Genomic DNA, 24,805 nt, shown 5'->3' on the forward strand with positions numbered 1-24,805 from the left:
TCTTCTCAATCTCTCTCTCTCTCTCTCTCTCTCTCTCTCTCTCTCTCTCTCTCTCTCTCTCTCTCTCTCTCTCTCTCTCTCTCTCTCTCTCTCTCTCTCTCTCTCTCTCTCTCTCTCTCTCTCTCTCTCTCTCTCTCTCTTCTCTCTCTCTCTCTCTCTCTCTCTCTCTCTCTCTCTCTCTCTCTCTCTCCTCTCTCTCTCTCTCTCTCTCTCTCTCTCTCTCTCTCTCTCTCTCTCTCTCAGCCTTTAGATTATTGGGATTTTAAGGCTTACATGATTTTTAAAGGTCATATAAGGATGTGACTTAAGGAATAGTTCACCGAAAAATACTCACCCTCAAGTTGTTCCAAATCTGTAAGAATTTCTTTCTTCTGCTGAACACAAAGGAAGATATTTGGAAGAATATTTGTAACCAAGCAGATCTTGGCAGCCATTGACTGCCATAGTATTTTCCCCTACTATGGTAGTCAATGGCTGCCAAGATCTGCTTGGTTACAAACATTCTTCCAAATATCTTCCTTTGTGTTCAGCAGAAGAAGAAAAAAATCTGTACAGGTTTGGAACAACTTGAGGGTGAGTAAATGATTAATTAAAGTAATTTCTTTATACATTACCATTCAACAGTAACCGTAAAGACATTTATGTTTCTATTTCAAATAAATGCTGATCTTTTGAACTTTCTGTTCATCAAAGAATCCTGAAAGAAATGTATCATGGGTCCCAAACAATATTAAGCACCAGAACTGTTTTCAACATTATTAATAAAAGGGAATGTTTATTGAGCAGCAAATCAGCGTATCAGAATGATTTCTGAAGGATCATGTGACACTGCTGAATACTACATTTTTAAAAAAATATGTTAAAATAGAAAACTGTTATTTTAAATTGTAATAATATTTAACAATATTACAGTTTTTACTGTATTTTTGATCATATAAATGCAGCCTTGTTGAGCATCAAAACAGATGAGAGACTTCAAATACATTAAAAAAATAGTTTACACCACAACATTTTTAACGGTAGTGTATTTCCTATGTAAATATCTTGAATACAGGATGCTGATTGATGATAATGCTGATATGTTATATATAATTCCATTTAAGAACAGCAAAGGAGGCGGAAATCACATGACACAAATTTTACTCAATATTTTATCAAAATTCACAAAAAGTCAGCCTGAAAACAAAAGAGACTAAAAATAGTTTGTTAGGTTTTGTAACTGACACAATACTTTTTTTTCAATGCTGATAATCTCAAAATGACCAAATATGTTATAATTTATTGCTTACCTCAAATATAAATTTCATAACTTAACTATAAATTACAGAAAAGATTTACAGTATAACTATGACTTAAAACCTTTTTGTGTTGTTAGAAAGATGCTTTGCTTTGGAGATGATATTCCTCACCACAAATGAGAAAAACACACACAGCTTGTCTAATAGTTATCAAATGCTTCCTGCAGGTGCTTACGTCTGTGCTGAAGAATTCAAAGGCCAACTAAAGCAATCTGTGCTGATCGTAAGGGAAGAGGAATGTGCTGTTTTGAAACAGATAGAGCAACCGATAGAGTTGCCTATCTATGGCCCTCAGAGGTTTGAGAGCCGTTAGCAAAGAAACGTGAAAGCGAATCGCTTTTCTCCGAGCTAAAAGGCTCAGATGTTTTGCAATAAACCGTTGAAGGCTTGAAAACTGAAATACAGACATTTAGAGAAGGGTAAAGTGCTGTGTGTTGGTCATACAATGCTCCCTATGGGCCTACGAGTAAGATAATACGTCTACCGCTAATATGCTAACATGCTAACTCTAAGAGGCAGCCTCATCCGGTTTCCCCTGCTATCACACAGCGAGTGAGTGCCAGGCTGTTTGTGTAGCCTGAAGCCGTGCTAAGTCACTTCCCATGCTTGGGCCAAAGAATACAGCTGACAGAAGGAGCCAGGGTCCTAGTGTGTGGGAAAATGCAATGACAGATAGAGGGCAGGAAGATAGCAGACGGCTGGAGTTGCAGGGTCCTCCGGAAGAGGGCATGAGATCTTCTGATCTTTCTCCCTCGCAGTCTCAGGGAAGCCAGATGCGGATGCTGTATATGTAGAAATTAGAATAGGAGATTTGAAATTAATTTACTCATTACTGACAACATTTTGTTTATAATCAGGTCCAGCAAAAGTATGTAAAATGATCATTCATACGCTTCAATTGTAGGTCAATCAAAACGGATTCCTTCATACATGTTTCTGCTTGGTGTAAATGATTTATTTTTATCAATTCCCCATGGATAAAACCAAGTCCTGCTCTATATTTTGTTTTGTTTTTTCAATTGATCATGAGTCACATCATAGAAGCAAAATGATTTGCTGATTGCATTTGATGCTGACTCAACATACTTTGAATTCATTTTAATCATATCAACCACCTGATGAGTGGGAGTCACTTTTCAAAAGTTTGGGGTCAGTAAGTGTTTTTTTAAAAGAAATTAATACTTTGACACATTCAATTGATCAAAAGTTACAGTAAAAACTTGAATAATGTTACAAAAGATCTTTCTATTCTTTTGAACTTTCTATTTATCAAAGAATCCTGAAAAAGAAAATGTATCATGATTTCTGCAAAAAATAGCAGCCCAATTGTTTTCAACATTGATAATATTAAGAAATGTTTCGCAAGCATCAAATCATCATGACAGAATGATTTCTGAAGCATCATGTGACACGGAAGACTTTGTCATCACAACGATAAATTACTTATATATTTAACTAGAAAACAGTTCTTTTAAATCGTAATAATATTACTGTTACTATATTTTGTGTGTGCATTAAAGACACCATTTCAAAAACATAAAAAAATCTGGACCCACTTTATATTAGGTGGCCTTAACTACTATGTACTAACATTTTAATTAATAATTTGATACAATGCACTTATTGTGTACATACATGTTTTTACATTGTACTTACATTTTAAAAATTACCTGCATGGAATTACATCTGTAATTAATTTCTGTAGTTACATTTGTAATTACACAGTTGACACTTCCCTTACACCTAACCCTACCCTTAAAGGGTTAGTTCACCCAAAAATGAAATTTCTTCCATTAATGACTCACCCCAATGTTGTTCCACACCCGTAAGACCTCCGTTCATCCTCGGAACACAGTTTAAGATATTTTAGATTTAGTCCGAGGGCTTTCAGTCCTTTGAATGTAAGTGTAAGCACACTTTGCTGTCCACGTCCAGAAAGGTAATGAAAACATCATCAAACTAGTCCATATGTGACATCATTTGGTTAGTTAGACTCTTTTGAAGCGTCGACAATACATGCTATCGCACCAGATAACACGTCACAGCGTCTTACGTCAGCAGCGTCACTGTGGCGTCGTGAACGCGGATTCAAACTAAACCGGAAGAGAAGACAATGCTTAATAAAGTCTTAGTTTTTGTTATGTATGTATTGTCGACACTTCAAAAGAGTCTAACTAACCAAATGATGTCACATATGGACTACTTTGATGATGTTTTCATTACCTTTCTGGACGTGGACAGCAAAGTGTGCTTACACTTACATTCAAAGGACTGAAAGCCCTCGGACTAAATCTAAAATATCTTAAACTGTGTTCCGAGGATGAACGGAGGTCTTACGGGTGTGGAACAACATTGGGGTGAGTCATTAATGGAAGAAATTCCATTTTTGGGTGAACTAACCCTTTAAACTTACCCATACCACCACACCTGCCCCTAACCCTACCCGTATCCCACCTCAATATCAGCAAAAGTGTTTTGCAATACAATTTGAACACAGTAAGTACATTGTACTTATTTTTTTGATGTAAGTACACAGTACTTAAGGCCACCTAATATAAAGTGGGGCCATAAATCTTACCGACCCCAAACTTCTGAATGACAGTGTATGTTGGTGAAAACACCTGTATCTTAGACAGGGAACATTTGAGTGCTGTGTTACAGACAAACAATACATCGTCCATATAAATCGTCCACAATAGAATTGAATAAAATGTGACATGCAACTGCATTCAGGACATGAAAACCGTTTTAAGAATGAACAGCATTTTCCTGTGGTGATACAATTGTTGGTTTTGGGTGCAGCCTAAAAGTAACATGATTTCCAATTGCTTTCACAGTAAATGAAATCATCAGGAACGATCTCTCCAGCATCTCCGTGCACAGCCATGCATAGCAGCTGAGGGTCCCTCTGAGAAGACCACGGCAATCATGAACTCCTCAGCATACCACATTTCTTACAGAAGATCCGAATCTGCAAGACCTGACTCTGATAACACCGATTCAACAAACAAACCTTGTGCACTCAAGAGTTCCACTTTACGTGAGGCCGTCAGAACTCACCGAACCTTGCTTGTTTTATTTCCACGGGGGGAACTGAAAAACCAGCCTAAAAGCACAGAAAAAAAAACAAAACAAGTGCACTTCACTTCAGAATTTATCAGCACATCCTGCCGAGACGGAGCCGTGTGCTGTTGTGGACCAAGTTGTCTCCCTTTTGCTTTCCTATTTACTCTCCTGTACTCGATGTAGCTGTTTAAATTATTACCGTAAGTGCAGTTTGACGTCTTTCTCCATCCACGACCATGTATATTTCTAAAAAAGAACATTCGTGAGAACATTCGAGTCTGGTCACAAATCAGAGTAACTTTGCAGGCCAAAAGCCAGGCATGCACAAATCTAAATTATAACCTAAACGTTTTTGTTGTTGTTGTTGTTGTTGTTTTGGATGCATGCATATGTGAATGCAGCTATGCACGTCTGAACACTCACTATGTCTGTGTTTTTGTTACATTTCATCATCCAGTGGCACAAATATGTGTGGTTAAATGAAGTATCTGTTCCTCATGAAGAAGAAAACATTGACGACTGATTGCCTTTATGGAGACGAGTTTGATCGAACATCATTTTGAGGCCTTGACCTGTTTTTAAGCCCGAGCGGCCTTGTTGATTTGCCTTAAGCTTATGCCAAATTGTCGTTTTGTTCAACATTTGACAGCAGATGTCTGTGCTTATCTCTGAATAGCCATTCCAATGTTTATAGCTTTTTTTTAAATCAGGTATAATATGTACTTGTTAACTGGAATTTGTATGAATAGAATAGAATAGCATAGCATAGAATAGAATTATTTATTTGGAGTGAGCTGGAATTAATCAAACGCAAGCCATAAGGGAAGTATAGTAATTCTATCCCCTCTACGGTCACATTGGTAGCAGATTTTGTGACCAGCGAATGACTGGACTGGCATTTGTCAACCATCCAATATTATTCTAGCAATTTTTTAAGGCAAGATTATGGTTTCAGATTAGGCTATGCTCTCTTAAACTGCCTCTGAACAGCAGAATATATGTTTCACTATAACTGCCTCTATGACCTGATGGTTTACTGCACTGTGCCTTAAAGTGTTTATTAAGCAGGAATACTTTTATATATGTATTTGTCCTCTCTAATTATCAACGTAATGCATGTTTCTCAACATATAATGAGATTTTCGTACAGGGGGTTTTACTTCCTGTACATTGTATCCTGTCTGTAGGTTCTTAGGTAATGTATGCACTTTAATTTGTATTTTTTCTTTTCTGGGATCTCAGAAATACCACATATTGTTTTTGTTGTTGTTGTTCATTCTTGACAATCAGACCTAACACGATATATTCTTCCGCAAGGTATCGATGACAACAACAGATTGTTTTTCTTGCAAGTATATGTATTCAATTACCCATACATTTCTACGGAGCATTTACATTTCAGTACCAAAATATGCACAATAAATTCATGCTTTGTTGGCTCTTTTAGAGTTGTGTATAGTTGGATGGTGTCACAGTTGTCACAATGTCTATGTCTCAGTAACTAACTATAAGATTATACTGATTCAAAAGCCTTTTAAATTACAATATATTTGTGTATATATATATTATTATTATTACTGTATATTATATAACTCATTTAAAACTGCAAACTAATTTAAAAGGCTTTTGAATCAGTTAAATCAGTTTGAATCAGTATATATATAAATCTTATAGTATAAATTACTTTAGTTTTTAATGCTCTAAATTTATAGAATTTATTACTTACAAATTTTGGGAGGGGGACCACAACATTGGCTTAATATTTATACCTTTTACATTTTTCTGTTTCATAAATCTTGTAATATTATAATATAAACATTTGGCTGAAAAGCCTATTTAATGGCAGGTTCCACTGTGACAACTTTCCCCATATATTGGCCACTATTGGGGCAAAAGGTAATTTTGAATGTTTTCTTCTCTTTTTTTTTTCAAAAACTTTTTTGTAGTTAAGACTTTAAAGGGATAGTTCACCCAAAAATGAAAATTCTGTCATCATTTACTCACCCTCAAGTTGTTCCAAAACTGTATGAGTTTCTTTGTTCTGCTGAACACAAAAGAAGATATTGTGAAGAATGTTTGTAGCAAAGCAGAGAGAGCAACCATTAACTACCATAGTATTTTCCCCTACTATGGTAGTTAATGGTTGCTCTCTCTGCAGGTTTGGAACAACTTCAGGGTGAGTAAACTAAAAAGACAGAATTTTCATTATTGGGTGAACTATCCCTTTAAGGCAGATAAGTGTCACTTTGTTTTTTTCTTTGTTTTTTCTTTTTTTACAGCAAGCACAAACTACACAAAAGCAGCAACCATTCAGTGTCCAAATTCACTCACTTGTTTTTATTCACTCTTTCAAGTGGACTATATTAGTGGACTAATGAAGAGAAAAGTGATTGAAGGTATAGGGGGTGATTTCAAACACAGTGGCTGGTTCAGGTGTGTTTAATTAGGACTTTGCAATGGATAATTTCACAAATGAAACCCACTAAGAGAGATATTCACTGGAGTGAAACGTGTGAGAAGCTTCTATTATGACAGGAGACTGCCAGTAATTGATATTGGGTTTTACAACTAATTCAAATGACAAAAGACTTCAAGATGTTTCTTATTGGTCCTAAAAATCACAGAGAATGAAAAACGGAGATGATTTATTTGAACAATTCTTTTTTCCAAAATTTTAAAGAGTATAAAACACTGACCTAATGTTCCGTTTCACAGATCTAGTTTCAATTCTAGTCACAACGGCTCATTAAAAATGTGGCAGTGTCGTCTGAAAAGGAATCATGAAAAATGCGCAAGATCTCTTCCCCATGTGCGCAGGAGAGCTGAACTTCCAGAGTAGTAACTAATGGATCAAAGTAGAAGCAGCTGTTGCATCCAGGCTTTGAGCCAAGCACCCTGTGACACCTGCCAGGCAGACAGGAATATTTTCCATGGGTTTGAATCCCTGGTCACACATAGCCATGGTGACAACGCACAGTCAGGGTGGGGTGGATCATCAAAGCCAGTGCCCAGAAATAGCCGCTCTATTAGTAGGTTGCCTATGTGAGGATTGTTAGAGAGCCAAGAAGACGAGCGGCCTTTGCTAACGGTTTCAGTTATTGTGTGAAAACTGTCCTGTTGAGTGAAAAGCTGGGAGTCTTAAAACTCACAGATGTGAGCTCCACATCCTAATACATATAACTGTCATCCCGCATTATCTTCTCTCCCTTGATACTGCGATTGCTGGATCAAAGCAAGATGTAGACTGTTCCGCCCAGACTGTTGTCATCTGTCTAGTGTATTAGGTATTCAAACTTTTTGATGCCACAGGCCCCCAAATATGAATTCTCTTTCGAGAGACCTCTTTCTGTACAATATTGTCTGGAAAATCTTCTTACTTTCTATTAAGTTGACACTGTATCTTTTTTTTACCCACCATAGAAGAGAAACTAAATGTAATAAACTAAAGAGGCATCAATCTCATTATTAAGGGGTTAGTTCACCCAAAAATGAAAATTCTGTCATTAATTACTTACCCTCATGTCGTTCGACACCCGTAAGACCTCCATTCATCTTCGGAACAGAAATGAAGATATTTTAGTTGAAATCTGATGGCTCTGAAAGGCCTCCATTGGCACAATGGCACGTTACACTCTCAAGACCCTTAAAAGGTACTAAAGACGTCGTTACAAAGTCCATCTCACTACAGTGGTTCTAAAATAACTTTATGAATCGGCGAGAATAGTTTTTGTGCGCAAAAAAACCCTAAATAACGACTTACATAGTGATGACGATTTCAAAACACGGCATCATGAAGCTTCGAAGCGTTATGAATGAGCCGAATGATGATTCGGATCGCGTGTCAAACCGCCAAACTGCTGAAATTTGGCGATTCAAACTCGCTGATTCATAACACTTCGAAGCTTCATGATGCCATGTTTTGAAATCGTCATCACTATGTAAGTCGTTATTTAGGGTTTTTTTGCACACAAAAACTATTCTCGCCGATTTATAAAGTTATTTTAGAACTACTGTAGTGAGATGGACTTTGTAACGACATCTTTAGTGCCTTTTAAGGGTCTTGAGAGAGGAAATGTCATTGTGCCAATGGAGGCCTTTCAGAGCCATCAGATTTCAACTAAAATATCTTCATTTCTGTTCCGAAGATGAACGGAGGTCTGACGGGTGTCGAACGACATGAGGGTAATTAATTAATGACAGAATTTTCATTTTTGGGTGAACTAACCCTTTAAAGACCAGTAATTAGAAATCAGAATAAAACTGCAATAATGTAACTGTAACCTATTTACAGTGTAGGGGAAAGTTACTTTTAAAAGTAATGCTTTACAATATTGTATTACTCCCTAAAAAAAGTAACTAATTGCTTTACTTTGTCACTTTTTGTGAGGAAAGTAATATATTACGTTACTTTTTCACCTGGGCTTGCTTGTTTCTTTTAAATAACAAAACAAAAAATCTATTTTTGGCAAATGTAAAGGCCCTTTCACACTAAAAAGTGAAATGAATAAGGCTGAAGGAAATGCAAATTCACACCTGTACAGTAGAGGGAGCAGCTTAAACAACCCATTTTAGCTGTGCTGCCATTCTGGACTGCAGAAGAATAGGACAGGAGAAGAAAGTTCAATACTCTTACTTAAGCAATAAAAGAAAAGAAAAGAAACACAAATGTGATGTTTAACTCTTTCCCTGATATTGACGGAAATTTCCGTCATTTGTAAGAAAACGTTTCCCTGCTGGCTTTCCATGTTTTCACTGTTATACGCTAGGGGGGGGCGCCATTACACATTTTCTGAAAGAGTATGGAATCTCCTGATCAAAAAACATGCAAAGAACATGCAGAAACAAGCGATAGGTTATCGTATGTAATCATATGCATATGTAAAATAACGCGATCATCAACATAGAGTCTGCAGGTATAACTGCCAACCAGCAGTTAGCATTGCACTGGTTCCCTCGAGAAAAACCCAATAGGATTTTCCCATTGGCTTTTGGATTAACGCTAAAAAATAAGCTCTGTGATCAACACAAGTTTATGATACTTACAAATTTTGTCCATCAAGATAATTATCACAGATGAACACTTCTTTTATTCATTTTGAAGCCTAAATGCAGTCGCCAGAAGTAAAAGCTAAAGGTAAGCTATAAACGGACTACACCACGGTCGCTTGACTTCAATGTCACCATCACTAAGCTTCCGACAACTCTTTTAGTTTTTATCTAAATACATTTTCCCAGAACGTTTGAGTTTATAAGAGCACAATTATGAGCACAATGAGGCTGTAAAAGCGGACTGAACTTACCTTTTCGACGTGATGACGATTAATCTCATCGGCAGTCTCTGTCGTCCCATTTAGCCACTTGTTAGCAACCGCCTTTTTCAAGACATGTAAAGGGTTCAAAAAATTACGAGTGGGTAATACTGATGTATTGTATGTCGTAGAATAAAATGTGAAAGTGTCTTGAGCTTGTATTAACCACAGACCTTATTTCAGCCATTTAATCAAAATCCCATTAAAAAAACCCATTAATTTCGGGACGGGGGAACCAAAAGTGCTAATATGCTAATATGCTTCCGCATTTTGTCCTACAAAGTGATGTCATACCTGCACCACTCTATTAAGCAGCATATAAATCAAAACCGCCCATGTTATTGAATGAAATGTTGACCCAGGACGAGCTATAGGGCTTTGCAAGCATTAGGGGTGTTGATGGACTCAATCTACTCCATCTATGTTTTGATCATCGTTCTGAATCTGATCCAGATGTAGTCTTGTCTGCCTGTCAAAAATGTTTCTCAACTTTTCACTCAAAATGTTGCTTTTTTATGAAACTTACCCACAAGTGCTGATAAAAAAAGAATGGATAAAGCTAGAATTTAACGTTTTGTGTAAATTACTCCTGATTTTTCTCAAAATGGGGACAAGAGAGGTGTTGTTGTACATTTAAAAGTAGAGCGTTATTTTACTAGTTACTTTGTGGGGGGGGGGGGGGGGGGGGGGGGGGGGGGACATAACTTGCGTTACTTAGTAATGTGTCACCCCTAAAACTGCTCATTTATTTTGGTATTATAATTTGGTTTTATTTGATCTATTTTCTATTAAAAAGTTTTATCTAAAATGTTTTGTGGACCCTCTATAGCACCCCAGACCCCTAGTTTACAGTTTTTCTCAGTCACTTTGGTACATTTCAAAGATTTGCAAACCAGTAGGTGCATTTCTCAAAACCATTCGTAAATAGATTAACAGTAAAAGCCTGTAACTTTAGCTCATTTCTCAAAAGTAAGTATTTTTTGTCAATGAACATATCAGTGCCATCAGAATGACGAGTCCTTTGTCATTGTTCACAAACAAGATATACCTGTCACTATTTTCAGATGTAAACTAAAGCTACAATTTTGATGTCTATGAATGGAAATGAACAAGACTTCTCTTTATCTATATGGCATATATACATTTCTACAATACAAATTTACACATTATGGTATATGGGATATTGATTAGAAAAGACCTAAAAGGATTCACAGTCACACTTTTACTGTTGGTCTGTCAACAAATTACAGTACAATGTCATTGCAATATAAAGAAAAAGATAAGACTATATATAGAGAGAGAGAGATAAGCAGTGTTATTCACTTCACCTCATAATGGTATGCCTGATAAATGTATATACTGATCAGGCATACCATTATGAGGTGAAGTGAATAACACTGATTATCTCTATATTGCAGCACCTGTTAGTGGGTGGGATATATTAGGCAGCAAGTGAAAATTTTGTCCTCAAAGTTGATGTGTTAAAAGCAGGAAAAATGGGCAAGCGTAAAGATTTGAGCGTGTTTGACAAGGGCCAAATTGTGATGGCTAAACGACTGGATCATAGCATCTCCAAATCTGCAGCTCTTGTAGGGTGTTCTCAGTCTGCAGTGGTCAGTATCTATCAAAAGTGGTCCAAGGAAGGAACAGTGGTGAACCAGCAACAGGGTCATGGGCGGCAAAGGCTCATTGATGCACTTGAGGAGCAAAGGCTGGCCCGTGTGGTCCGATCAAACAGACAAACTACTGTAGCTCAAATTGCTCAAGAAGTTAATGCTGGTTCTGATAGAAAGGTGTCAGAATACACAGTGCATCGCAGGAGCAATGGAAGAAGGTGGCCTGGTCAGATGTATCACGTTTTCTTTTACATCACATGGATGGCCGGGTGTGTGTACGTCACTTACCTGCGGAACACATGGCACCAGGATGCACTGATTACATACCTGTTCTGTCTACGAAATGCTTGAAGGATTGAGAAAACGGTTGTTCTCCCAACATTCGGCTGTACCTTTCGACCCGCCTTAGACATTGTAAGTGGTCCTTATTTCATCAGAAACATACAATCTTGGCCTCTTCTACCTCTTCCACTCTTTCGCAAAAAAAAGATATAATAAATAAATAAATATATATATATATATATATATATATATATATATACACACATGTATAGAAAATATGATTGACCATTTATGACAACCAGTTCTTTCCGGCTGTTGACCCTGTTTCTTTTGAAATTCAAAATTCACCTTCGTAATTCATCAATTGAGGACACATAAAAAAAAAAATTTAAAAAAAAGATATAATAAATAAATGAATAAATATATATATATATATACACATGTATAGAAAATATGATTGACCATTTATGACAACCAGTTTAGTTCAACCATTTTGGAATAAATGACTGGAACTAATGACTAGATATTTTGAGGGTTAAGACTAATTTAGTCTTAGTGGTAACCCTAACCTAACCCTAACCAGTATAATCTTTTTTGATCAACATGACATAAGCAGTTGATAATGTAGACAATTGTACATAATCAATTGCATGAATGTACCAAAGCATTTGTAATGTGTTCATAAGAATGAGAAATTGCTTTTATGATGTGCACAAATGACTATGATGACCCTGTATTAGAATATCAGCAGTTTAAACATAGAGGAGACTTAATACTATGAATTTTAAGTTGTGATATAATAAATCTATAACACTGCAGTCTTAAGATCCTATCAGTGGTTCTAAAACGTCCAAGGCCACTCATTGTCAAAGTCAAACCAACAAATGCTGTTTTTCTGAAAATGATGACAAAAATATGAGCTTGTTTTCCATTTTTTATTAACAGAAACTAGGGCTGTCAATACATTAAAATAATCATGTAGAATCACGCCGAAACAAAATATGCTGTTGTCTTGATTTTCTAGATGCAGGATTTTTTTGTAACTTAAACTTAACTCAACTATAATATTTTAAAGGCAACTCAAGTAAATGTTTATATTGGGAAATTCATTAGATTCATTTTAGATCACTTTATGCAATTGTTTGTACAAATTAAAAACCTTCCTGATTTTTCTGCTTAGTAAGAAAACCAATGCACATTACGTTTCACTTATAGATTCTATGAGATTTTACTGATAAAAAATAATAATAAGGTTACTTAATTTTAATAATTAATACTTTTAAGACATTCTGAAAGTAGTTTACTGAGGTCCCCTAATAACCTTCTGCTCATGGGTGAGAACAGATCTAAATAAACTGTAGACCGTTAGCGCCTCCTAGTGGACAGTTGATGATCCTGGCAAATCTGGTATTGACAATACAAATAAATGCACAAGCAAATAAAAAATAAAGAAAAGCATAAAAAACTTTACAAACATTGTTAATGTAATAAACTGATCTGAATAGCATACAAAAATAATTGACATTAAAAGCAAGCTTATTTTACATTACTTTTAAACAAATTCCTAAAAGTCTAAAGGAAAATATGGATATATTTTAGTAATATTTTACATATGCTCCACAATTAAGAATGAATATTAATAATATGATTATTATTATTTACAGATCCCATTTCTCATAGACAATTAGTGTTACATGGGTCACCTGAGGTGAAAAAGTCATATATATTGACCAAAGGAAACATAGTCACCGCCCCCAACATTGATCCCAGCTGCACTACTGCTCCACACCACACAAGAGCGCTATGGCCTTCATCTCGCAAGATGACAGCAACAATCACCTTCACGTAGGATAGGACGAAGATAAAAAAGAACCACGCCAACACCTGTAAAACACAAGAATACTAAATATACAGAAAGAAACAATAATATAGAGCAAGCAAAAACACTTCTTATATTAGAAATAAACACAAATTGGTCCCTAATACTCACAATAATGATGATTCCAGAGGTCTCATTAACTAGCAGTGGACAGGGACTTAACACAGCCATGCCCATAATGTAAACTCCAATAAGAGAGCCGATAGAAGTGAGAACTCCCATCAGCACTAAAGACCTGTTCAGAATGCAACAAAGAGGAAAAGTTAGTTAATCGTGTAAAATATCTGTCAGTCTGTCTGTCTGTCTGTCTGTCTATCTATCTATTATAAGTGGAGTCTGGTGTTACTGCAATTCAACGCCCAGGATAGGCCAAATTAAAGGCCTTGAATAAATGGATAATGGCACATCACCTGGACCTTTTGATTTCTGTCTATCCCTAATTTAGAAAGTGACTAAGAAAACTACACATTTTGAGGAAGCATGTGGCGGCCGATTTAAAGGCACAATATGTAGTTTTTCACCGCTGAGGTCGCCTATTCAAAACAAAGGCGTAGCTTGATGACGCCGATATTAAGCGTGGATTCATGTGAGATGTCGTCTTCACCTCACAGCCAGTGTAAAAGAATCGGGATGGGACTCGGGCAGAAATCATGTTCATGGATGAGATTGTGGGAGTGAAACATGGCCTCTGCAACGATTGCTAATGAGAGACAAGTGCGACACACGGCTGGAGAGTAGTGGAACTTTCATTATGCCACAGACGCACGCCTCCACTTCTTCCGGTCAAGTGTATGTGGGGTAATGCCACGCTGTTGATCATACTAGATAAATTTGAGCGTGTTGAAAAGTACTCTAATGTTACTCTGTGTTCGCTTGGCGGCGACTACGGGACGATATTAGGCATGGTAAAACATGGTACATAAATGAAACAAGATTCAAACAATAATATTAAACGTGTTGAGCTATATAACAATGATTAGTTTTCTGTCGATGAATGTATCCAATCAGTTGTTCCCTTGTCTGATAAAACATATTATATATCAAAGCTTCTCTAGTGTTTCCATGGTTTCTACAAAATAAAACCAGAAATTGCGGGTAACGTGGATATGATGTCATTGATAGGCGAGCACGGTCCGTGTTCTGGTAAAAAAAAAAGGCTTATTTCTCTGGAATTAAACATTCTTGGAAACATCTGGGATTAATGTAAGTACACAAGTCAACAAAATATATAACACTGTTCTAGTGGTTTTTGGATATTTTCATCCAAAAATCTTACATATTGTGCCTTTAAAGTTATTAGTTAACTCTGCATCCTCTGATTAAGAACGTGAGACTTTGTGTGACATCGGGTTCCTAATGAACAAATAATTGAGTATGAGAATACTAGAATAATCAAATATCCAAATTAAAAAAGTTAAAAGTTATTAGTAATCTCAGTCTACATTTTAGAATAATTTCAAATTGGAGTCTGCATGTAACTAGAATCAAATTAAACTTAAATTCTAATAAATTAAGTAAATTAAATATTTTAAAATGTCATTCTATCTCAAGACAGTGTCAAAGTTTGTTTTAATTGTAATATATTTTTAAATGAATTAATGTGATGGCAAAGCTGAATTTACCCCAGTATTTAGTGTCACACGATCCTTTAGAAATCATTTTAATGTCAATGTTGAAAACAGTGTATCTAAACTTGCATCATTATTTCATGTCCACATATTTGTTTGGTAAGTAGCTTAGCTCTACAATATATCATGCTTTTTACTACAATATATGCTCATATATTGTTCAGTTGAACAGAGAAATCAAATTACTACCTATGAAATCATTGTTTTTCATGATGTAGCTCACCTTTGAGTGTAAAACATGGTGATGAAGCAAGCTATAGGATTGGCAACATTGGCCATAGTGGCTGACCAGTGATAGGCCTGGTCTCCATATGGTAAACATGAGTACGACTGCACTGACGGCAAGCCAGTGTTGGTCAGAGCGTTCACCCACGCTAGAACAATGTAGATGTACACTACTTGCATCCATGTGTATGTCCCTGTCCCAAATGTGCTCCTGGGCTTCTGAATCGCCTTTTGAGAACGCATCATTGGTTTCTGTTCAGATTTCTTGTTTTTCCAGTGGGATATATGGTCTCCATTTCCATTTGTGTTATTGGGGCGCTCTCGAGCCACAGCTGGATGGTAGTTCAAAAGTAAGAACGCCACTAAACAAACCACCATCATAGCAGTCAGGAAGAAAAAATAGGCTTCAACTGAAAAATTAGCTGGTTGGTAGTGAGGCACGAGGTAGTTAGACTCATTAAGATGTGTTTCATTGGATCTGAGGATTTGAGATGCATTGACACATTCCATCACACCTACACCTTGAACCATCGCCGCTAAAGCTGGGACAAGACCGCTCAGGCCTTCTCCAATATAATAAGTCATGAGATACTCCGCCTTGAGCTGCGTCATGAAGGGAAGAAACGTCACAGAAGAAGTGCAGTCCACTATGGAGATGAAGAAGATGAGGAGCAGGAGTGGAACGCTGCGCTCCACACCTTGCACCACTACCGTCTCACTCCAGAAGAAAGCCAGGAAGAGGCTAGCCAGTATCCCGAAACCAACAATGAAATAGATAACCGCTGTCTCGTTGAGCATTCCCGGGCGGAAGCGGTGCATTAATGTGACAAACAGAGGTCCGATGTTGGCCATTTGGATAATAACAGAGATGTAGGAGGGAAGATACCAGCCCTCAGGTACCTGTGGAACGATTAAAGGAAGCTCCACCCACAGACCACAGATGGTGACCCAGGAGCCCATGCCAAACAGACCGGCCAAAACATGGGTGAGGATGGACATGGCCATGATGATTTAAATCGGTATCCCTCAGAACGTCTGCAGAAAAGAAAAACCATACAGTTAGTAACCAACAGAATAATCATTATTAAAGGGAGTTGACCAAAAAATGAAAATTCTGTCAGCACTTACTCATCCTCGAGTTGTTCCAAACCTGTATGAACTTCGTTCTTCTGCTGAACACAAAATATTATATTAAAAAAAAATATGAGTAACCTAACTGTTGATGATAGGCCCCATTGACTTCCATAGATATGGAAAGAAATACTTATGGAAGACAATGGGTCCCATCAACTGTTTGATTACCGACATTCTTCAAAATATCTGCTTTTGTGTTCAGCAGAAGAAAGAAGTTCATATAGGTTTGGAACAACTTGAGGGTTGAATTTTCAACAGAATTTACATTTTTGTGTGAACTGTCCCAGGTCTTCGGGGTCTTTTCTGACCCCAAAGGACGTTTACAATTTTTTTTTTTTTTCATTTGTCCAAATAGCATGATACTTGTACGGTTGTCAACACTCTCTACTCTCTAGGTCTACAAATAAAAAAATTAATTGGATTGATATTTGTTTTTATGTTCGTGTGACAAAAAAAGTCACTCTCAGGGTCAGAGACCCCGCTTAGAAAATGGACAAAAAATTCATACTCAAAAACAGACACAACACAGAACACGCATACAGAAAATAAGTGGCACACTTCCAACAATGCATAAAACATCCACAATGCAAAATGATCATTCTCTCACACACACACACACACACACACACACACACACACACACACGAACACACACACGAACACACACACGAACACACACACACACACACACACACACACACACACACACACACACACACACACACACACACACACACACACACACACACACACACACACACACACACACACACACACACACACACACACACACACACACACACACACACACACACACACACACACACACACACACACACACACACACACACACACACACACACACACACACACACACACACACACACACACACACACACACACAGGAATACATTTGTTATTGCTTGTTATTGCTGTTCAGTGCATTGCATTTTGATGTTCATGTTGTGTATTTTTTACTCAATATGTAATACAACTGTTCATTTCGGTTAATTTTTGTTCTGTTACAGTTAGTAACTGAAGTGTAGATTGAATTTTTAGAATTATAAGAAAATCAGATGTTTGAAATAAATGATAAACTCTAAAGACTCCAACTTTTCTCTTGTTCAGGTTTCATTCTAATCATAATGTAACATCATTGAAAAAAGATTTTTTTTCAGTAAAAAAAAATGCTAAACTTTGACAAAATTAAATAATTTTAATTGTTATAATTTTGATTTCATAACATTTAGATATGAATCCAACTGAAAAATACTTGTGAAAATATGTATTTCAGTCAATCAAATAGCACATAGCAAATAGTGGAGCTTTTTTTTTTTTTTTTACTGTATTTTCCAAAAGATGGGCAAAAATCTTACACTAAACCATGTCAAATTATCCATGTTATCCCCACGAATGAAAGTTAAAAATGTGGGTCTTTTATAAAGTGAATTTTACATAAAACAAAACAAATAAAAAAACAAAAAACATTAACAAAAAACATTAAAAAAAATCATTTATTTATTTATATACATTTAAAATGTATTATAAATACTCCATAAATTGCACAGATGTTGAGTAAAAACATTAATAAACAGAGTAAAACTACATTTGTTTTAAAAAAAATAAAAATAATTGTTTTGTTACAAAATTAAATTTTGTTGCCTGAGGTCTGTGGAGACCCCAAAGACCCTGAGTGTAATTCCCAAACGAAGACCGTACAAGGTTTAAACAACAGAATCTTGTTCAATAATAACACATATTGTTTTTTACAACTCCACTTAGTGCCACCAGTGGTGGAGTAGAAATAAGGCTACACACTTCAGCTTTAAATTCTACATTTGGTGCAGTCAAGTTCTTTCAGCTGTAATGTCAGAAAGGTTGATCATTATGCCCTTAAGCAAAACATTTCATCTAAGGGCACTCAAGGGGGATTGACCCTTCAGTGAGTGCACTTTCACTTTGGACAAGAATCATCTGCTAAAGTGAAGTTATTCAGTAACATCTGTAGTGACTGGAGCATTGTCTAACCAATACTTTGATGCTGTGCCAATGTATTTTAAAAACAAAGTCAGGAAGACTGTGCTTATTTGAAGAAGGGCTATCAAAGTACAAATCAGAGTGCAAATATGGACCCAAACATGGGTTGAAACAACCCAGTATTTTTTTTAGAGTAGCCTATGAATAGGCCTACCTTTATTTAGTGCAACAAAATCGGTCTACAAAAAGTGGGACAGAACTTTGTTCAAAAGTGAATGGCAGAATATATTCAAAATAAAATGAAATAAAGCGTACAAAACTTCAAAAGTATATTTTAAAACACAAACAAATTGCAACGATTATATACACAAACCTCTTAAAAACTGCTTTTTGCATCTTTTTGTTGGCAGTGTTTGCATTTGTTGCCTAGATTGCTTTTGGGAAATATTATAATCCTTATGAATGAAGAAGCAATGTTTTTACCAGCCAAAAGTGCATTGAACACAGTAAGCTTCTTAAATACATGCAAAGTGAATTTGTCTGTCATTCATTCCATGTTCTGTTGAACTTTAGCACTTATGTGAAATCCGTGGATGATAACACGGTGATAACTGGACATCCCATGCTGCTCCAAGACGTTGTTTGTTAATTTATTCAGATGTTATTGTATTGTCACTCTTAGTTATTTGTCATTTTGGAAAGCTCATCTTAGAGACAGACAAATCTTAGCTTGTCACTGCCATTGTGGTTTGAGTATTAGGCTAAATGATTAGGTCTGTGTCCACCGCTCAGTTAGCGAGTAGGTAAACTAGTTACACCAGAACAACATTCGCTTGCTGATTTATCACTATAAAAATCATGATAATAGTTGTGTGTGTTAATAGTTTTGACATATGCAGTTACTGTTTACTTTTATTCGAGAAGAGGCGAGAGCCCTAATGCAAGCACAGTACATTTAAAAAAGGCCCAAACACACTCCTAGATAAATCCTTGATCAGCTCTATAATCCACACAAGGGAATCAGGAACATAATCCAAACAGTGAAACCAGGAGAGCAACAACTTAGAACACACACATACAGTAACAATGACAAAACACAACTGAGGAGGCCCTGAGGAGTTTAAAACAGTGTTTTAAGATCCTCGTCTATACTGGTGTTTCCAATGCGTTTCAGAATGTAGTAAACTGCAGTATTACAAAATGCAGAGTTTAACTGCACAATGGCTGTTAAAAAGGACAACAAAGTCAGCAAAGCATGCAGTTCCGTCTCCATGTTATTGTTTGGACAGTCGTCGAGGCTGGTAGAGCCATTGAGAGACTCTGGGCTGCGTTTCCTAAAAGCATCATAGCTAAGCTTAAATTGATCGTAGAACAACTGGTATGATCAACTTCATAGCTTTTGGGAAAAGCAGCCATGGTCTGTTATTGTTGTGTTCCGGTAGCGTAATGTGGGCAGCCATGCCTTCGTTTTCAAAAGTCTCTTTACACTCTTCACTTTTCGTTTTGGTCCTTTACACTGAAACACAAGCCAGTTTTCAAACTGAATCTGGAAAACTTTTTATGCATTTTGCCCTTTCATTTACAGGACAATGGTGTTTTTGGCAGCATGAAAACGCAAGCTTTAGAAAGCAGGTTTCTAATTGCAAGGTTTTGAAAACGATACCTTTACCGTCTCCAACAAAAGTGAATCTGTTAAAGTGGGGATGTCATGCGCATGCATGTTACATGTTCACGCATGCGTATTACGTGTTCGCGGGGTGTTTCTATTTGGTTTCTTGACAAAGCGACATAATACAGTCTTTTAGTCATTTTCGCAGATTTGTGTGAACGGGGATCGGTTTGAAAACGTTGTCGTCAGCTTTTAGTGCATTGTTGTCACGTAAACATACCCTAAACAGGGTTGTGCAGTCTCCATTTTCGAGGGTCAAAAAACGCCATAGTAGTGTAGACGCCAGAAGTAACCGTAGCAAAAGTTATGCATTTTAAAACGAAAACGCACTAGTGTAAACAGGGCCTGAAACACAAGGCTATAAATACACAGGGATCACTAGGTCCCAGGGACAGGTGAAAGTAAGCAATGAAAACTAAGGAAATGAATCCGAAATCGCCCCCTAAACCCTCATTCACTATTCCCTAAGTTAGTCCACTAATACAGTTCACTTGAATTAGTGAATGAAAACGAGTGAGCGAATTCGGCCAATCATAGAGTGTACATCGGCTGTACACTCGTTATTGCGGTGCATTGTGGGAATGATTCATTCACTATGGTTTCGTACACCACTACAAATTTGAGGGTATAGGAGGCGATTTCGGATTGAGCCAAGGACTAAACACAGGATCAATGGGAACAAAACTAAATTTCAAAATAAGAGTCAATTAAACAAGATTGGCTGGGATCATGATATCCATCATACAGTTCACATAGGTTACAGTGCAACTAGGCTATACAAAACTTTATTGCGATTATAATTGATTGTCATAAGCAACAAATATTTATCAGGTCAAATATCAGATCTAACATACATATAAATTAAATGATACATTCATTTATAATGATTATACTGATCATAAACACTACATAGCATGCAACAAGTGCATTTTAATTTAATATTTAACAATAAATAATGTTATATTACCTTATGGATAAATGAATAAAGAAAAATAGAGAAAAAAGATTTCATAATGACATATATGTGAAGTCTGACATGTACTCACATGATCATATGGAGAAAGAGTCCCGTACAATGAGAGAGATGTGTCTTAAATCCTCTGCATGAGTGGGTGTGCCCATTCTAGCCAACCATGGCATCTGTCTGTTGATGTTTTATTAAGGAAAGGGATAACTGGATAATGTGTAATTTGTAAATAATTTATTATAATGCAAGTATGTAAGTCAGAAAACCATGAATCATGCGTTTAATAAAAATGCAATAGTATATGAGTTCTGTAGTATCATCAGTACTGAGAGCTGTTTTTATTGCATGAATTCGGACAGCAAATGCAAGAAAATGTTGCCTTTGCTATAGGCAGACTAATCTCAGCTTCAGTAAAAGTTTAACTATGACCACCATGTTATGCAATAATGTGGTAAAAAAGTGACTTAATACAAGTGCTGAATATTGTAAAGAAAAATACATAGTGTGGTGTAGTTTTATTTCTATAGCTTATAGCTCAGCTTTAGTTGTAAAATGTGTCTGTTTTAAATAATTTATTTAGTGTTGTCAACACTTTTATTGACATTTATTTTCCAAATAATGTTAATAGCAAAAAATCTAAATGTATTATCCTTACCTTTCTATGATGGGTTCATCAAAAAGTAAGGATATTACATTTAGAGTTTTTGCTATTAACATTATTTGGAAAATGTATTGAGTGCGTTACACATCAAGGTTCAATAAAATTGCTCAAATTTGTCAATATTCATTTTATAATAAATCCAAAAGCAAAACATGTGAAGAAACCTGTAAAAGGGAGTGGAAATGGCAATTGAGCTAATGAGTGGTCCTCATGTAATTTTCATGTTAAAAGTGTTTTCCACCAGTGAGGTGACATAAATCCTCAACTAAAGCATGGAACCTTTTCCATGTTGTCTCCATGAATTAAAATAAGAAATGTAGATGTTCTTTAAAGTTAATTTCACTGCACAAATAGAGTAAAAAATATATATTTAAAACATTACATGTCGAAACAAATTGCAACTTGATGCAACTTAGTTTGAATTATAGTTTGTGCGGTTATATTTTTTAATAAACAGAAAAAAAATGAATGATTTAATATGAGACAGATTAAACATATTGCCAATCTAGTAATATAAGGTTTTTCTAAATGTGACCCTGGACCACAAACCAGTCATAAGGGTCAATTTTGAAAGATTTATACATCACATGAAAGCTGAATAAATAAGCTTTTCATATATGTTTGTTAGGATAGGATAATATTTGGTCGAGATACAACTATTTGAAAATCTGGAATCTGAGGTTGCAAAAATCCAAATATTGATAAAATCCATACTGTCCAAATGAAGTCCTTAGCAATGCATATTACTACTAATAATTGGAAATTGAAAAATATCTTCATGGAACATGATCTTTACTTAATATCCTAATGATGTTTGGCATAAAAGAAAGATGGATAATTTTGGCTATTAGCACAAATATACCTGGTTTTGTGGTTCAGGGTTATATATTCTTAATACATATTAATGAATATTAGCTGGTTATTTAAAATGATTTGAAATTAAATCAATATTCAGGGATGGACTTCATATAGAGTAGAACCTACTGTATTGTTCATGCCTACCCTAGTGTACAAAAAATATGCTATTACATTATTTTTTTTTTAATCAAACCGTCATTTCCTTTTCTGTGTTGCCTTGCATGTGTTTAGTTAATTAACCATGATAATGGTATTGCGGGGCACAACCTAACGCAGGGTTAGTTGTAACACACATGGTTTAACACTTTCCACACTTGCCAAGATGCCGAAACTTAGTGTATTTACTAGTTGCCTAATCAACATTATTTAGAGAAAAAAATTGCATCAAAATTAAAAAATCTTTGGAAGATATGATCACTGAACATTTATTTAACCATAGCAAAAGTAAATTTCTTAAGTTCATTTTTCATCTGTTTTTTGTGTTTATTTAAAATAAGCCAAATCTGATATAATTTTAATCTCATATCTGTTAACAGTTGAGTACATTAATGCCTATCTAACCAGCAGAAGACACGAGCCGGGGTTTAAATCCCAGTTGCACAGGTGGAGCATGTTGTAACACTTACATGAGCCCCTATTAGAACTACGCTGATACTTTTATGAATTCTTTTGAGAAACATTAGAAAAATGTGAATAAGGACTGAGAGTGTTCCGAAATTATTATTTTTACTATGCTGTAGGCCCTATAGCTGTATTTAGCGATGTGAGTTTATTTTTAACCATTAAAAAATTCAATTATTTTATTTGAAAAAGTTAATAATTGTATTGTATTGACAAAATATATCATTTTAAGCTGTCATTTGGTCATCAGGTCATGTTACCCCACCTATGGGCATGTTGTCACATTTCACTTCCATTCTCTCAGGGTAAATCAAGAAAAAAGTAGGCCTATAGGACTGTATTAATGAAACAAAACCACATAATTGTACTATGTGTGCAATTAATGTGGGAAAAAAGTATACTCTGAACCACAAGTGGATTTACACAAACTGAGGAAGTCAAAAAGCGTTAGCTTGTTCCCCGCTCTCCCAAAGTATCGAAGGCTTATTAATTCCAATTTACAAAAGAAAATAGCATCATTATCGTTTTCTATTATGCCTGCCTTCCATTTTCGCTGGAGGAAACCCAATCAAATGCGTGATGAAAGGGTTAACTTACCACAGCAAAAACGGTTTGCAGTTAGAAACTGTCTTGTATTGATACCGCAACGTAAACTGCATTTATGACAAACAACTAGGCTACACATGTTAATTAAATGCACGTACCTTGAGGCTTGTTCTCTGCTGCTTCTGCGGATTTGAGAACACGCCGAATAACACAGACTTCCGCCGTTTTATGAGTATTGAAAGGGACTGATGAGATCACGAATTAGTATACAGATTACTGAGTTAATCACACATTTTTATGGGGGGCTGGCCGGGGGGCTAAAGCCTTTCTAAAATGGGCCTATAGTGTCACCCCAGACAGATAAGATAAACAACATTCCACTTTTGTTTAAAGAACCATTTATTCACTTAAAGCTGTGAGCTCATAAAACAATGATACATTAAAAGGGCACAAGAACATGTGAACACATTCCAAATAGCATGTAGCCTAATAGTTATATGCCATAACATTTTCTGCCTCACAAGACGTGAGGGGAAATTCTTTATATTTTATAAAGGCAAAGTGTCCACCACAGCATGATACTATACAACAGTGTTTTAGTTGTCAGGAATGCAATTGGTGCTCACATACAATTAGTGCCCAGAATAATTAGTACTAAATGTCAAAAATTACACTTCATACAACGTTTCTGAATTCTTATTTCAAGGATATATAAAAAATAAAAATACATAAAATAAGTGATAACAGCAGCTGGATAATGCATGATTTTAATCTTAATTAAAATACTGGCCTTCATCTAAAATAACCAAAATAAAAAAGGTAAAACATGGCAGCATCACACATGGCAGATATTACAGGTAGGACTTGTTGTCGATAGTACATTTAATGATTTAAACTAAAAGTTTACAGATAAACAAAACTTGCTATTCAGCAGAGGGACAAAGTTGTGTGTGTCTAGATCCAAATCCAGAAAACCGTGCAAAAAGGCATTCATATTGGAATGTAGCGATACACATTCCAATATCAATTCATTTCTTCTTGGAGTCATTGAAAAAAGTTTTATGATTTG

The 24,805-nt window shown here is 35.9% G+C and overlaps 2 protein-coding genes across 4 annotated transcripts in view; one reads left to right on the forward strand and one right to left on the reverse strand.

The window, feature by feature from the left end:
• The window catches only part of nfatc1 (nuclear factor of activated T cells 1), a 49,580-nt gene extending 43,754 nt beyond the window's left edge, over nucleotides 1-5,826 (forward strand). Inside the window, exon 9 of one of the 2 annotated variants that reach the window (XM_079828478.1) lies at nucleotides 4,136-5,823. In XM_079828478.1, the coding sequence (XP_079684604.1) occupies nucleotides 4,136-4,191 (56 nt within the window). In that variant the 3' untranslated portion in view covers nucleotides 4,192-5,823. Of the gene's footprint in view, nucleotides 1-4,135 lie in introns of both variants that reach the window. The other variant, XM_079828477.1, reaches the window with a different exon arrangement.
• A 6,662-nt stretch (nucleotides 5,827-12,488) lies between these two features.
• On the reverse strand, nucleotides 12,489-21,227 carry slc52a3-2a (solute carrier family 52 member 3-2a). Of its 2 annotated transcripts, none has more exons than XM_079829101.1 (4): nucleotides 21,130-21,227; nucleotides 15,302-16,338; nucleotides 13,562-13,685; nucleotides 12,489-13,455 (listed from the first exon to the last, which is right to left on the reverse strand). In XM_079829101.1, exons 2-4 carry the CDS (start codon nucleotides 16,306-16,308, stop codon nucleotides 13,246-13,248), a joined length of 1,341 nt encoding a protein of 446 aa, XP_079685227.1. In that variant the 5' UTR covers nucleotides 16,309-16,338; nucleotides 21,130-21,227; the 3' UTR covers nucleotides 12,489-13,245. The 2 variants fall into 2 exon arrangements, with proteins under 2 accessions (XP_079685227.1, XP_079685228.1); XM_079829102.1 differs by having other exon boundaries at nucleotides 21,051-21,151.
• Between the last annotated feature and the right edge of the window lie 3,578 nt (nucleotides 21,228-24,805).

Source organism: Gobio gobio (assembly GCF_949357685.1).
Source record: "Gobio gobio genome assembly, chromosome: 11".
Classification (NCBI taxonomy): Eukaryota; Metazoa; Chordata; class Actinopteri; order Cypriniformes; family Gobionidae; genus Gobio; species Gobio gobio.